The sequence below is a fragment of the Rhinolophus ferrumequinum genome, chromosome 19, assembly GCF_004115265.2.
Source record: "Rhinolophus ferrumequinum isolate MPI-CBG mRhiFer1 chromosome 19, mRhiFer1_v1.p, whole genome shotgun sequence".
NCBI lineage: Eukaryota > Metazoa > Chordata > Mammalia > Chiroptera > Rhinolophidae > Rhinolophus > Rhinolophus ferrumequinum.
The window spans coordinates 49759101-49771835 of record NC_046302.1 but is presented as its reverse complement, the minus strand read 5'-3'; the positions used below and the strand labels follow the sequence as shown (position 1 = coordinate 49771835).

Genomic DNA, 12735 nt, shown 5'->3' with positions numbered 1-12735 from the left:
GGAAAAGAAACTTCATAGCATCTTTAATTGAGATCCCATTAAAATTATTTAACATTTCATTCAGGTTTTAAGTCAATTTGATGTTTAGCAAAGTAATCTTTCAAAAGGGGTGCCTGATTCAAATAAAGGTCAATGACACCTATGTATAGAGATAGATATATACTCTACCATTCGAGCATCGTACTTGGAATAATTAAGCAAAATTGGTGACTATGGCACTTCTGGATTAATGAAAAATTTTAACCTCTGGCTTGCATTTGAAACACAGACATAATTCCAAATTAGCCTTTCATTACTTTGCAAACTTCACTTTTTGTTGAGCTGAATACTTAAACTTGTACTGTTTTTACTTCTATTTAAAAAGAGTATGGGAGTTTTATGGCCTGTTTTGGAAGAACAGACTCTCAGTGATTAGTGTCTCTCTTGTCTTTAAAGAATCCATATTTTACTATAAAAATCAATGTAAAAATCAATGTGAAAATCAATGTGAAGTCTTACATTTAGATATTTAACAGCATAATACAGGAGACTCACTTGAAATACACTGTGTATCTTGTTAGCTATTGCCTTTTAAAAAACCATTAGTATTTAGATACATGCATTCACAAATTAATAAACATTATCAAAATAAAATTACATTATATTTATTTACCTGGTAACAGACATACTTATTCTATTATAGTTCAAAGCAAATGAGTTTAAACATTTCTCTTTAAATCATCTCGAATGTATTAATTTTATAGTAGCAACCTTGTTTAAGTAAATTAAAATAGGTAATTCATATAGATTATGTTCTTAAAATAACATATTAGTACATTTTAATGACTATAATCTCTCTCACTTCCTTTCACTTGGATATAGGATCTAGTGTTTGAAAATGAAAATAAATACACATAGCCAAAAACAGAACAAAAACAAGTATGCAAAAACATTTTATTTATAATAGATCAGCATTTTTGACATGAAAGGTAGCCACTTTCAATTTCTCAGGAATGCCTAGAATCCAACAGTCTCCAGAAGGACTAGTTAGTTAACAATTATTTCACTGTAGGTAAAAGAAATAGTGTCAGAATAAATTTTTAAAATGGATTTGCCTATGGCAACTTATTTTATAAGCTTGAGTGTGTGGTAAGGTAGCTTTCCCGGGAAGGGTGAGCGTAATGTAACTATGTTCCCAGTGTATCAAACCAGTTTATACAACAAACATGAGAATCACCTATGTGCATCAACTGTGCTCAAATGAGAATTCTTTTTATCAAAATATTCATTTTTCAAAAAGGCCTCACATTAACCCCTCAAACCAATAATCCCCCTTCTACATCCAGTACCAATCTTTTCTACTTCAAGTTGCATCACTTTACAGACAATTGTCAAATTCCAGGGGACCTGTGCACCGACTTTAGACTCTATGTGACAAACACAAGAATGGCCACTGACTTTTAGGAACAAGGTGTTAACTAACCAACAATAATTGAGTCGTCATTTGTACTTTAGAGGGAAAAATCAGCCCCCAAATGTCCTTAACTTTTCCGTACTTCTCTATAACACGCAGAATGCAAAGATAATCTCTGAAATTAAAATCATTAGAAAATATCTTAAATAAAATGTTTTACATAAATAAGTGTTAAATTTCAGATTCGAACCGTATTTTCTTCTGTATTTCAACTTGGGAAAAAGTTTCACAATTATTATCTCTTCTTACTTACACTTAGTTTGAATATTTAAATCTACTACACACCAGTTTGTAAAATTCACCTTGGTTATTACTCCCCATGCCATGTGCTGTCTTTCCTCAGGTAAGTCCATTATACGCATGTAAGTGCTGGGGAGGTTCAAATAGCACTTAAAGAATATTCATGAGAGCTCTGAAATGTTGAAAGTTTCATCATTATTTACTTACTGTAGGATTTGTAATTCAGATTCAGCACAGCATTATAAATACTGTGTGAATGGAATGCACACGGTTCCTACAGATGCACAAACTAAAGTCCAAAAGGCACAGAGTAATGCTGGTGGCTCTTTCTAGTCACTTATGAAACAATAAAAAGTCTGCATTATTCTTTCATAATTTAAATATTAAGTAATCTCCACTTTTATTACTTTATAACAATGACTTCAAATTTACATTATTTTAAGTACCATTGTAATAGCTTAGTGTATAATACAGATATTTGCTAATATCCCATCCAAAAATTAAAAAAAAAACAAAAAACTCTTCACTATATTTATATATATATATATTAAAAAATTATTCTGAAAGACAGGAACATAGAGGAGGACTTGGTACAGACTACCAACTCAATTTTCTCACCACAGTTGTAACTCCAAAATGAACAGATATACAGCAATAATCAAAAGAGTGCAAATATCTTTGGAGGTTAGGATAAAATTATAATGCAAGAACATAAAACAAACAAATAAAAAAGGCAAGTACTTCAAGTACAAGGAACTAGTCTGCTTGAGGTCCATCGTAGTGTTTGCGGGGGGCTTCCTTCCTGCTTTTACTTCTTTCTCTGAAACACATTGGCCAACATGGCACCTGATGTTGTCAGCTGGCCCATTTTGTTCAAAAACTTGGTCTTCGTATCTTCACTCACTAAGCTTGCAGCAATTGACATTGAGCTAGGGAAGACATTTACAAATTCATGTAAAGCAATTAAAAAACTAAAACGTCCATTCTTTTAATTTCTTTAGTAGCATAATGTTAACAAATATGTTCTGAACTGGTCTTACAAAAGGGGAATTAATCTTTATGGAGAAGAGTTTATACGTACCACCCTCGGTTAGCTTTCATGTTCATCGTTTGTATTCAAGAAAGCAGTATGGTGGTGTGGTTAGGAGCAAGTCTGGAATGAGACCGAATCTCGGCTCTGGCATTTAACAGCTATGTGACTTTGGGCAAGTTATTTAATCTCATTTGTAATGTAAGCCTCATCTGTAAAATGAAGATAATTCTATTACCTGCCGCATAGGGCTATTTAGGATTATACGCGTGTAAAATGCTCCTTAGCAGCGGCAGGCACGTACTACCATGCTGTTAAGTGTTAGTAGTTATTACTCTTATCAGCATCACTTCATTTAATTCTTAAAGCAATCCTGGACGATATTATCCCTATTTCCACAAATTAGTAAATCACAGTGAGATCATGTACTGTGTTGATAACAATCCTACGACATATAACTTTGTTTTTTTTGAGGGGGGAGAGCACGTCCTGAATCGCGAGTTTTATTAGTTTCAGTCAACAACTTCCAGTCCACTTCTTTTTGACCAACCTGCTATGTAGGGAGTAAATCTAATCTAAATGACTACTAAAGATTGCTGATTTATCACACTACCGAATGGAACACTGATCAAGTGTAAGTTTTCAGTGGCCCAACAATTATGCTGTAATGACTCAGCCCGTTTATTGGTCTGTTGTGGCTTTGGCCAAGATGCTTTAGGCTGCTCTGATTCAGTTTCCTCATCTGTAAAACACAGACTGCAATTACTATTGCAAAATATCCTGAGGACTAAGTAACAGAATATGTTTGAACACGTCGAGGGCAAGGAGTGGAAGTGGTGGTGCAGGAGCTCAACAGACGTCCGCAGAATCTGCGCATGAAGTACGTGCCGTCACCAAGCACTTCCGGTTCACCAAGCACTTCCGGTTCTACGTGGGCCTTAAAGGTGTGCGCTGTGAACCACTCCGTGAGACTGCGGAACATGACTCCCATCTTGAAAACCTCTTCTTCCCAATGCCCTTCCGCCAGTACACCAACCTGGTCACCCCCTTCATCTTGTATCCCTTTCCTGCTGATTTTCTCTTTCCACAAAGTAATCCTCCCACAAAATAAGGTCCAGCATTTGGCTCTTGGTTCTTCAATTACAAAACTTACTCTCAAAGTTTCAAATATCACCTCCCTAAGGGCGACTCCAGAATATTTACTGAATTACAACCCTTGTCTTGAGGGCCAGTCCCACAGCACTGCTGTTTGCTAGATAAAGCCAACACCTCAAGCTTTTTTTTCATACTCTAACTTTAGAAATAACTCCAAATTTTTCTTTCTTTGCCAGAGTTTCCACTATTTTTCCTCTCTTCCCAACAGTGAATGTAATGGCTCTCTTTCTATTTCAGACCACTCATCAAATTCTGTGGCATTATTCTATGAAACATTTCTTATCATTTATTTTTATTTCTATTGCCAATAATTTACAACTGAAGTATTCCAACAGTCTTAGATTTGGTCTCCTTGCATTACTGGATTAACTTCTGAAATAATCACTTCTTCATATTCCACCCCTTCTCAAAGGTCTGCAATGGCCACTTACTACCTACAAGATAAAATGTGCTTGGCAATCAAGTAACACAGCAATCTAATTCTTGTTTTCATTGATATTGTGTTAATGTTTTTTAAAATAGCACGTATCTTTTAGAGACACATACCAGAATATGGGAGGGGTAAAGTGGTAGGATATGGATTAAATAAAATTGACTGTGAGTTGATAATTATTGAAGTTGAGTGAGGAGTACATGGGAATTCATTATATTACCTGTTTGTTTTTATGTTTACTTGAAATTCTCTAAATTAAGTATTAAAAAATAAAATGTTTCTCTTTTTAAATTTCTGCATGCTAATTCATGAAATTTCTAAATTTTATACAACATTCTTCTGAATTCTGTCCCCAAACTTTCACATTTTAAACCAAGGCACCAAATAATCTTAATATTTAATGTATGGCAAGTAAACAGAAATACTTGCTTTGGTGTTACTATTATGGATTTTGTGTTCAGAATAGAAACCTATCCAAATATTTCTATTGTTTTAACTTTCCATAGCTGAAATCGCAAAACAAGTCCTACCACCCTAGGAGGCTAAAGAAAGGATTCTGATACACAGCAAGAGGCAAAACGCTGCGTGTGTGCGTGTGCGTGTGTGTGTGTGTGTGTGTGTGTGTGTGTGTATACCTAGCCTGATAGGATGAGACACTTATTCCTGGCAGGCAGCTTTATAAAGGAAACACCTTTGAGCTTTTTATTTAACAGAGTCCATTGAAGATCAACTGCTCAAAGAATAAGGAAAAAAAAAAGATTAACTGCTCAAGGTTACTTCAGCAAGAGTTAAGAGCTCACACAGTCTATTTATAAAGTACTTCCTCTCCTGAATGCCCAGGTTTACTCTTTCACATCTATGTTTGTATTTTAATTTCACCAAATCTTTAAATTCTAATTAGTTTGGTTAAAAGCATGAGACTAGAATATCGACAAGTTTACAACTCTTTATGCAGTGCATCAAGTTACATCTCACAAACTCCGGTCACAAACTTCTAAGAAACTATTTGGACCCGTGATTCCTAAGTCTGCTCCACATCAGAATCTCTTTGGAAGCTTTTAAACATACAGATCTCCAGGCTGGATCAGAATGTGGAGAGGAAGGCACACAGAATGGGGGAGAGATCTGAATTTCAAATTCCCCAGATAATCCTGACACAGATGGTTTATGGACTAGCATTTGAGAACTGCTGATTTAAAGAATATTCTTGTCTTCCAAGTAAATGACTCCAAAATAACACAAAATAAAACACTAGACCCATGTATAGAAAATTTAGAGAAATTAAAGTTAACATGAAGTCTTAAAAAAAGAATTAATGTCTTACCCTTGAGGCTCTTGGACGGTCTTGTTCTCTACTTTTTGTTCACATTCTTTTATCATGGAACTTAAAATAACCTGATTAAAGAACATAGACTTTAGTGAAATACAGCTAACATACTGAAATGCTATAGTTAATATGTTTTTATTTTAATTTTTAATATTCCCATAAGCTAATACGTTAATTAAAAATTTAAAGCTTTGGCAGGTTACTTTATTAAAAGAATTCATGTTAGATGCTAGATTGGGTAGAGAAACAGCTTTCAAAGATCTCAGTCATATAACTTCACACACAGTTCATTTTGATTTTCACTAACCTTCCTCCTAAATCTGATTCCCATTCTTCCTTAGTTTTCTCTACTATCTAAAGTTAAAAGTAAAATTTGTATACATCTATACGTTTAACATAGGCACGGCACACACCATGGACAAACATATTTCCCCAGTAAAAGCTGTCCCATACCCCTTTGTTTTCTCCAGGTTACAAAAAGCAAGATGCTCTATTTTAACGTCTAGAGCAGAGACCAGGGAGAGGTCTGTGGTTATTAAAATCTAGTCGTGGATACAGTGGGTGTCTAAGAGTTAATATCATTTTTGCAGGGAGACAGAGTGAGTGATGGAAAGGGTGGAGGAATGGAAGAAACTGCTGCTCCTGCTGCTGGCAACCGCAGCAGAAACTGAATGGGCTTCCTGAATATTCTTGGCCCAGGTTTGGGCATGGAGGACACTAAACAACAAATATTTATTGGCATCTACTATGTGCCAGGCACTTTTTCAGACACAGAGAATGTAGCAAAAAAAACAGACAACATCCCCTTTTTGTGAAGAGCTTATGTTCTAGACAATAAACACAAAAAACAGGCAAATTAGATCATATATTCAAAGGTGATGAGGGCTTTGGAAAGAACGCTGAGTCAGATAAGGGATACTAGGGGCCAAGGTGAAGAATGTTACAATTTACATAGAGGTTTTTCATACAGGCTTCATGGAGAAGATGACATTTAAGCAAAGGAGATGAAGGAGATGAAGGAGCAGGTGTTTTCGACACCGGGAAGAGGCTGAGCAAGGGCTCTGGGTGGGAGTACATCCATCATGTTCCAAGCAAGGAGGCCAGAGAGGTGGGTGCAGAGTGAGCCAGGCAGTGGGGAGAATAAGGTCTGAGATGTAAAGGAGGAGGGGGCTAGATACCATAGTAGAGAAACAGCCTTGCAGATTACGGAAGGACTTTGGTTATTATTCTGAGAGAATGGCACTTTTGTCACATATGTGTTACATCTCCTAGATTAACTCCTTCTTGAATCTTTCCTGTTTCCCCACTCTCATCTGACAGAGTATAGATTTTTGTCTAACTATTTTTCACTTTATTGTTTTTGGGGGGTTTGGGTACTTTTTCTTCTGCTCCCTCCATTGTTTGTTTTGTCCAGTGTCCTCTTTCTTGCATGTATGTTTTTGTCTTTGACATTAGAGGCTTTTCTCAAATGGTTGATCTTGGGATGTCCACTAAAGCCTGGGGCACTAAAATGCTCAGTAAAATCTCTTCAGGTATGAGTAACTTCACTTTAAGGTGAATCTGGCACAAACCTAATTCTCTGTTGATCTTTTTTCCCCTGCGGGTATAATCCTGGCTGCCAGCATTCTTGGAGCTAAGAAGGGAAATGGCAATGAGGTTTCCAATCACTAACTATGCCTTCACTTAATTTCTCTTTTTTCGGTATAGCACCTCGTTCTTGCTGTCAGCGATGTCTGACATCCCAAGTTTAGAAAGTAAAGCTCTAGTCTTCCACCAAGATTGGAAAGGGAATCTGGGTGTCTGATTCTTTTAAAGACTCCTCCTATTTTCAGTCTCACTCTACACTATTGGATAGTGGTGAAACAGGGCTTGCTTCTTGTTTGTTGTATCCTGCAGACTTAGCCTTCATCTTGGATGCAAAAATCCTCAACTAAATACTAGCAAACAAAATCTAGTTTCACATGAAAGGAATTATACATCATAACCAAGAAGGATTTATGGCAGGAAAGCAAAGGTTGATTTAACATCCGAAAATTCCTAGTGTAAATCACCGTTCAAGAGAATAAAAAACAATAACCATTTGATCATCTCAATTGATTAGTCAACCAATTGGCAATAAAAGGGAGCTTCCTCAACCAGATAAAGGGCATCTATAAAATATACAAAGCAAAAATTGAAAAACTAAAAAGAGAAATAGACAATTCCCAATCACAATTTCAACACATCTTTCAATAGCTGATAGAACAAGCAGATCACAAAAATTGATGTACATAGGAGAACTGAGTCATAAAACTGACTACTCCTACTTTATTAAACAAAAGACATGGATCAATAAAGAAATAATGGAAATGAGAATCTAATATGAATTGAATGATAATGAAGATACTATACAGCAAATGCATGGGATGTGGCTAAAGGAATACTTAAGAGACTTAAATTCATGTGTTAGAAATAAATAATCTAAGCTTCCTCCTTAAGAAATTAGAAAAATAGAAAAAAGGTACACTTAAATAAAGCAAGAAGAAATAAAGATGAAAACAGAAAGCAATGAAACAGACAATAAAGAAAAATCAACACAGGCAAAAGTTCAATATTTAAAAAGATTAATAAAGTTGATAAATCTCTATCAAAACTATTTAAAAAAGAAAGCAAGAAACAAGTTAATAATATCAGAAGTGAAAAAGGGACAGCAATACAGATTCTACAGTAAGACAGAAAGAAAAAATAAAGTAAGAGTATTAGAACAGCATATATTATTTGCAGATGACTTTTCTACATAGAAAACATACACACACAAAAAATTCCAGAGAAATTTTATTATTAGAATTAATAATAAAGTTTCTCAAGTTGGCCAGTAATTTCAACATACACAAGTTTTTGTTTTTTAAATTTCTATACAATAGCAAGAAAGGGTTAAAAAATATATAATCCTAAAAAAGATAGCATCATAACATTATAGATATAAGGTGTCACATTTTCTTGGATGAAATTTATAAAGCTTTACTAAAAGACATTAAATGAGATCTAAATAAATGTAAGATATAGCATGTTCTGGATAAAAAATTTAAAATCATGAAGATGATGTCTCCCTGAATTAATTTATAGAATCAATTAAATTTCAATAATAATCTGAATGAGATTTTTCTTGGAACTTGATAAAATAATGCTAAAATTCATATGAAAAAGCTAAGGGTCACGAACAGTTCTGAAAAGGTCATGATACTACTGCACTTGTCCTACTAGATTTCAGCACTTTCTAGCAAGACCACTGTAGGAAGACTGTGTATCATTGTTACAATAACTAAGAGACCAATGGAAAAAATTTTCCCGAATAATAGACACATGCATACATAGACACTCCATATATGATAGAGGTGGCACTGCCAATCAGTACAGACAGGATGAACTGATCAAAAACAATAATGGGACAACTGGTTATCCATATAGAAAAAAATGTAATTGGAGTACCTCACACCATACATAAAAACCAATTCTAGATGGATTAGAATTTTATTGTGCAAATACAACTTTAAACATTTTAGAAGGAAGTATAAGAGATAATGTCTTTTGGAAACGACTAATTTGACTATTAAAAATTAAGAATCAGTACTCAAAGGTGCCAAAAATGTGAAAAAAACGTAAAACAAATTGAAAAAGATATTCATAAAACACAAAACTGAAAAAATACTGGTATTCCCAGGATATACCAAACTTTGAAGAAATAACAGGGAAATGAAAACCATAATGAGATACCATTTTATATCCACCAAATTGAAAAGTCTTAAGAATACCAGGTGTCGACAAAGATATGGATGAAAGGGTTTGTACTCTTACATACTCTGATCAGGTCTGAAAAACGTCCTTTCAGTGAAGCACTTTGATCACCAGTGACCTTAGGAATAGCAGTTGCACTGAATTAGTGTGATGCTAGTGAATATGATATACCAACAGACAGTGTGGAAGTTGAGACAGTGAGCACAGACCAACGGGAGGAGAAAGATTTTGTGGGAGGGGTGAAGAGAAGTTTTTCTTTTTGTTTTGTTTTGCTTCCTTTAAGAGGGGAGAGTCAACCATGATAATAAATTAAAGAAAAGCTGTAGAAAGACAGGTTGAAGACACAGAATAAGAAATAAATGATAAATAGGGTTTTGGAGGAACTAGGAAGACAAGTAGAATGAAAGAGTAATGAGGAAATGGAGAAAGAAAATAGAAATCTTGCTTCTATGCAAGTTGATGGTCTGAGATAACACTATAGCATTTTATAGATAAAAAGCACTTCATGTACATTATCTTCTTAAATTCTAATTATATTCAGTGAAAGAGAGTGTTTCCCCGACTTTAGAGAATTAAACAGAGGCTCAGAGATGTTAAAGGAGCGGCTCAAGATCGCATAACCAGTAAATAAATCCATAAAATGACATCAAACTGATTTTAAAAAATTGAGCACATGGTATCGTAATCACGCGAGACATAAAGAGGAATGAAAGTCTGCATAGGAGATATGAAAATATGTGATCAAGCCACTGATATTCACAGTGACTTTATCACTACAGTAGCTTACCTCATGCTCTGGGGAAAGATGTTCCATGTCAATCCGTAAACATCTGAGACCAGGTAAAAAGTGATTAACCATTAAATCCTCTGAAATGACTTGAGACAACATAGTTAAGGAAGTAAAAAAGGACAGTCTGGTATGTCCCATAGAACAATAGAAAAATTTAAAAGAAGCAGCTCTCTTTAATGATGCCTATGGCACATGGATGGCTTAGGGCAAACAGGACTCTCTCAAGCATGATTCTCATGTTTAGTTACTTCTCAAGAGTCAATTGTGTTTAATCACACACATTTCTTTATGTTAGTGGTATTCATTATTGTTACATTACACAATTTACTTACATATTATATAAACACATGAAATGTGTGAAAATTAAATCATTTAATTGGATGTTAAAATGAGTACAAAGTATGCAAAGTAAGAAAATTGATGTTTCCATGACAAGTTGAAAGTTTTAGGAAAAAATTGCTTAGAACATTGCTGTTTAATGATATATGTATTAAAAGATTAGGAAAAATACACAAAACTAGAAAAATTCTATCTACCCAGGATCAGAAATGTTTCTGGATCCTCTTTAAAGAAACTTACACGGAAAATCATAGACAATAACATAGATGTAGTTTATCTAAGAAAGATAATGTTTAACTCTAATTGGCAGACTCCCACAAAAGAAATACCTCAGTCTTACATCACAAGTTTGGTAAAAGAAAATTTAAGTTTTCTAAATTAAGCTACCTTAAGTGTATACTGTCCTCCTGGTTTCTTGCTTTAATCATCCTATTAAACTGATCTACTATTGGTCCTAATTCAACTGGGAAAGAGCTTTTAATGCAATAATATAAGTTTAATTAGTTATATTTCCTGGGCATCTTTGAGTTTTAGTTGATTATCTTGACATTCAAAGGAATCAGGAAAGTAGATACATTTTTCAAGAAAACAATTCACCTTGTTTATTCATATCAATTCTGACACATTCTTACCTTATTATAGTTGCTAGCCATCTAAAAATAGTTCTTACTTATTTAATGTTATATCATATTCAAGTGAAATATACCAGTCAATGGGTTCCCTTATAAAGATGAGTTACCCTTTTTGGAAAACAAATTATAAGGAATTTCATTAAGTGAAAAGAAATCTGTGTAACATATAACTATGGCCTTAAAAATACAGTTATAAATAAATACTGTTTGTAAACAAGTCTCCTAGAATGAGTTACTTATAAACAGGCACTACGAAAAATACAGACATCACTTGGTTGAAGCAAACCCTTACAGACATATAGAGGGCTACATCTTAATGGTTGTGCAGCCTTGTTTTCCAGACAGGAAGGAAGCACCACCAAGACGTAACTATGAGTGACCTCTGGATTAGTAGTTAAGAGTCTGATCTAGAGAAACATGGGCATGGATTGAGAAGCTGAAGATGGCTTTATTTGGAGGTAAAATAATTCACTCTCCTCTTTTTCTATTCACTGTTTGGTCCTTCCTTTTCCCCATGGAATCATACAATCTTTCTTAACGGTTGAAGACTCAGAGGTCATTTAGTCTTATCTCCTCCGTATTAGGAATCAACCTCGACCTCATCATGAATGATGATCATAAGGCCTCTGATGCTAAGAATGACAGGACATTCACAGCTTCATAGCGAAATCACTGCATTTTTAGAGAGCTCAATTAGAAAGTGTTTCTCATAAACAAAATCGGCCTCTCTATGATCTCTGCCTTAGTAGTGAGCTCTGCACCGTAGTTATACAGTGTGCGCATGAGTAACGACCTTTAAAATAATTTTTGAACTATCTTTTCAGCCCCAAGCTATCTCTTCTTCAGGTTAAACACTCATAAACCCCTTCAAAATTGTGTGAAAAACGATTTCTTGACTTATTACTATGCCAACTGCTAAACACTATGGTTTTTCTATGTTCTTATTAAAACATCATGTCAAGGTTGAAAGGAATACTCTTGTGTTCTCCCAGCTCAGAATGCAATGGAATAGCAGAACAGATTTGGACAATATAATTTTATTAGTGGCCACACCACCCTGTTGACACAAGTGTAAGTTCTGACTCATGCAGAACTAACATTTTTAGTACTTGAACAGGGTTTATTGTTAAGATGGTTCTTCCCCTTGCTGTACTGGTATAAAGAGTTTTGACTATATTTACTCCAGTAATACTCTGGGGATACTTAAACACACAATAATATTCCTTCTCTACAGACTTCTAGGCTCTTTAGAAACCGATGCTTTACCCACTTGGAAAATTTAGCTTTACAGAGCTAAAGTTTCTGATCTTTTCACTTTCCCATTTTCCTCGAGGCACATTCCTTTAGAAACTCTGCTATTTAAGAATATACACAACTTTCGCTTCAGTTTTTAAACATCTACTTTCTAAAAGTCTAGGGAACAGGTATAAGTATACTAATATTTTCTTTCTTTGAAATACAAATTCTGTTATGCCATAATTGCTTTCTTGTAAGGGTCCTGTTACTTCTCCATTACTAAAGAGTTCTTCCTTGATAATTCAGAATATCACTTCCTTTTTTTG

At 34.6% G+C, this 12735-nt stretch overlaps 1 protein-coding gene across 8 annotated transcripts in view; it reads right to left on the bottom strand.

The window, feature by feature from the left end:
- Positions 1-917: 917 nt before the first annotated feature.
- Positions 918-12735, bottom strand: part of RELCH (RAB11 binding and LisH domain, coiled-coil and HEAT repeat containing) — a 93249-nt gene continuing 81431 nt past the window's right edge. For 7 of the 8 annotated variants that reach the window (XM_033087349.1, XM_033087351.1, XM_033087350.1 and 4 more), the window contains 3 exons: positions 10200-10288; positions 5636-5706; positions 920-2622 (listed from right to left, as the gene is read on the bottom strand). In XM_033087349.1, coding sequence (XP_032943240.1) covers positions 2502-2622; positions 5636-5706; positions 10200-10288 — 281 coding nt within the window. In that variant the 3' untranslated portion in view covers positions 920-2501. Of the gene's footprint in view, positions 2623-5635; positions 5707-10199; positions 10289-12735 lie in introns of all 8 variants that reach the window. The other variant, XM_033087348.1, reaches the window with a different exon arrangement.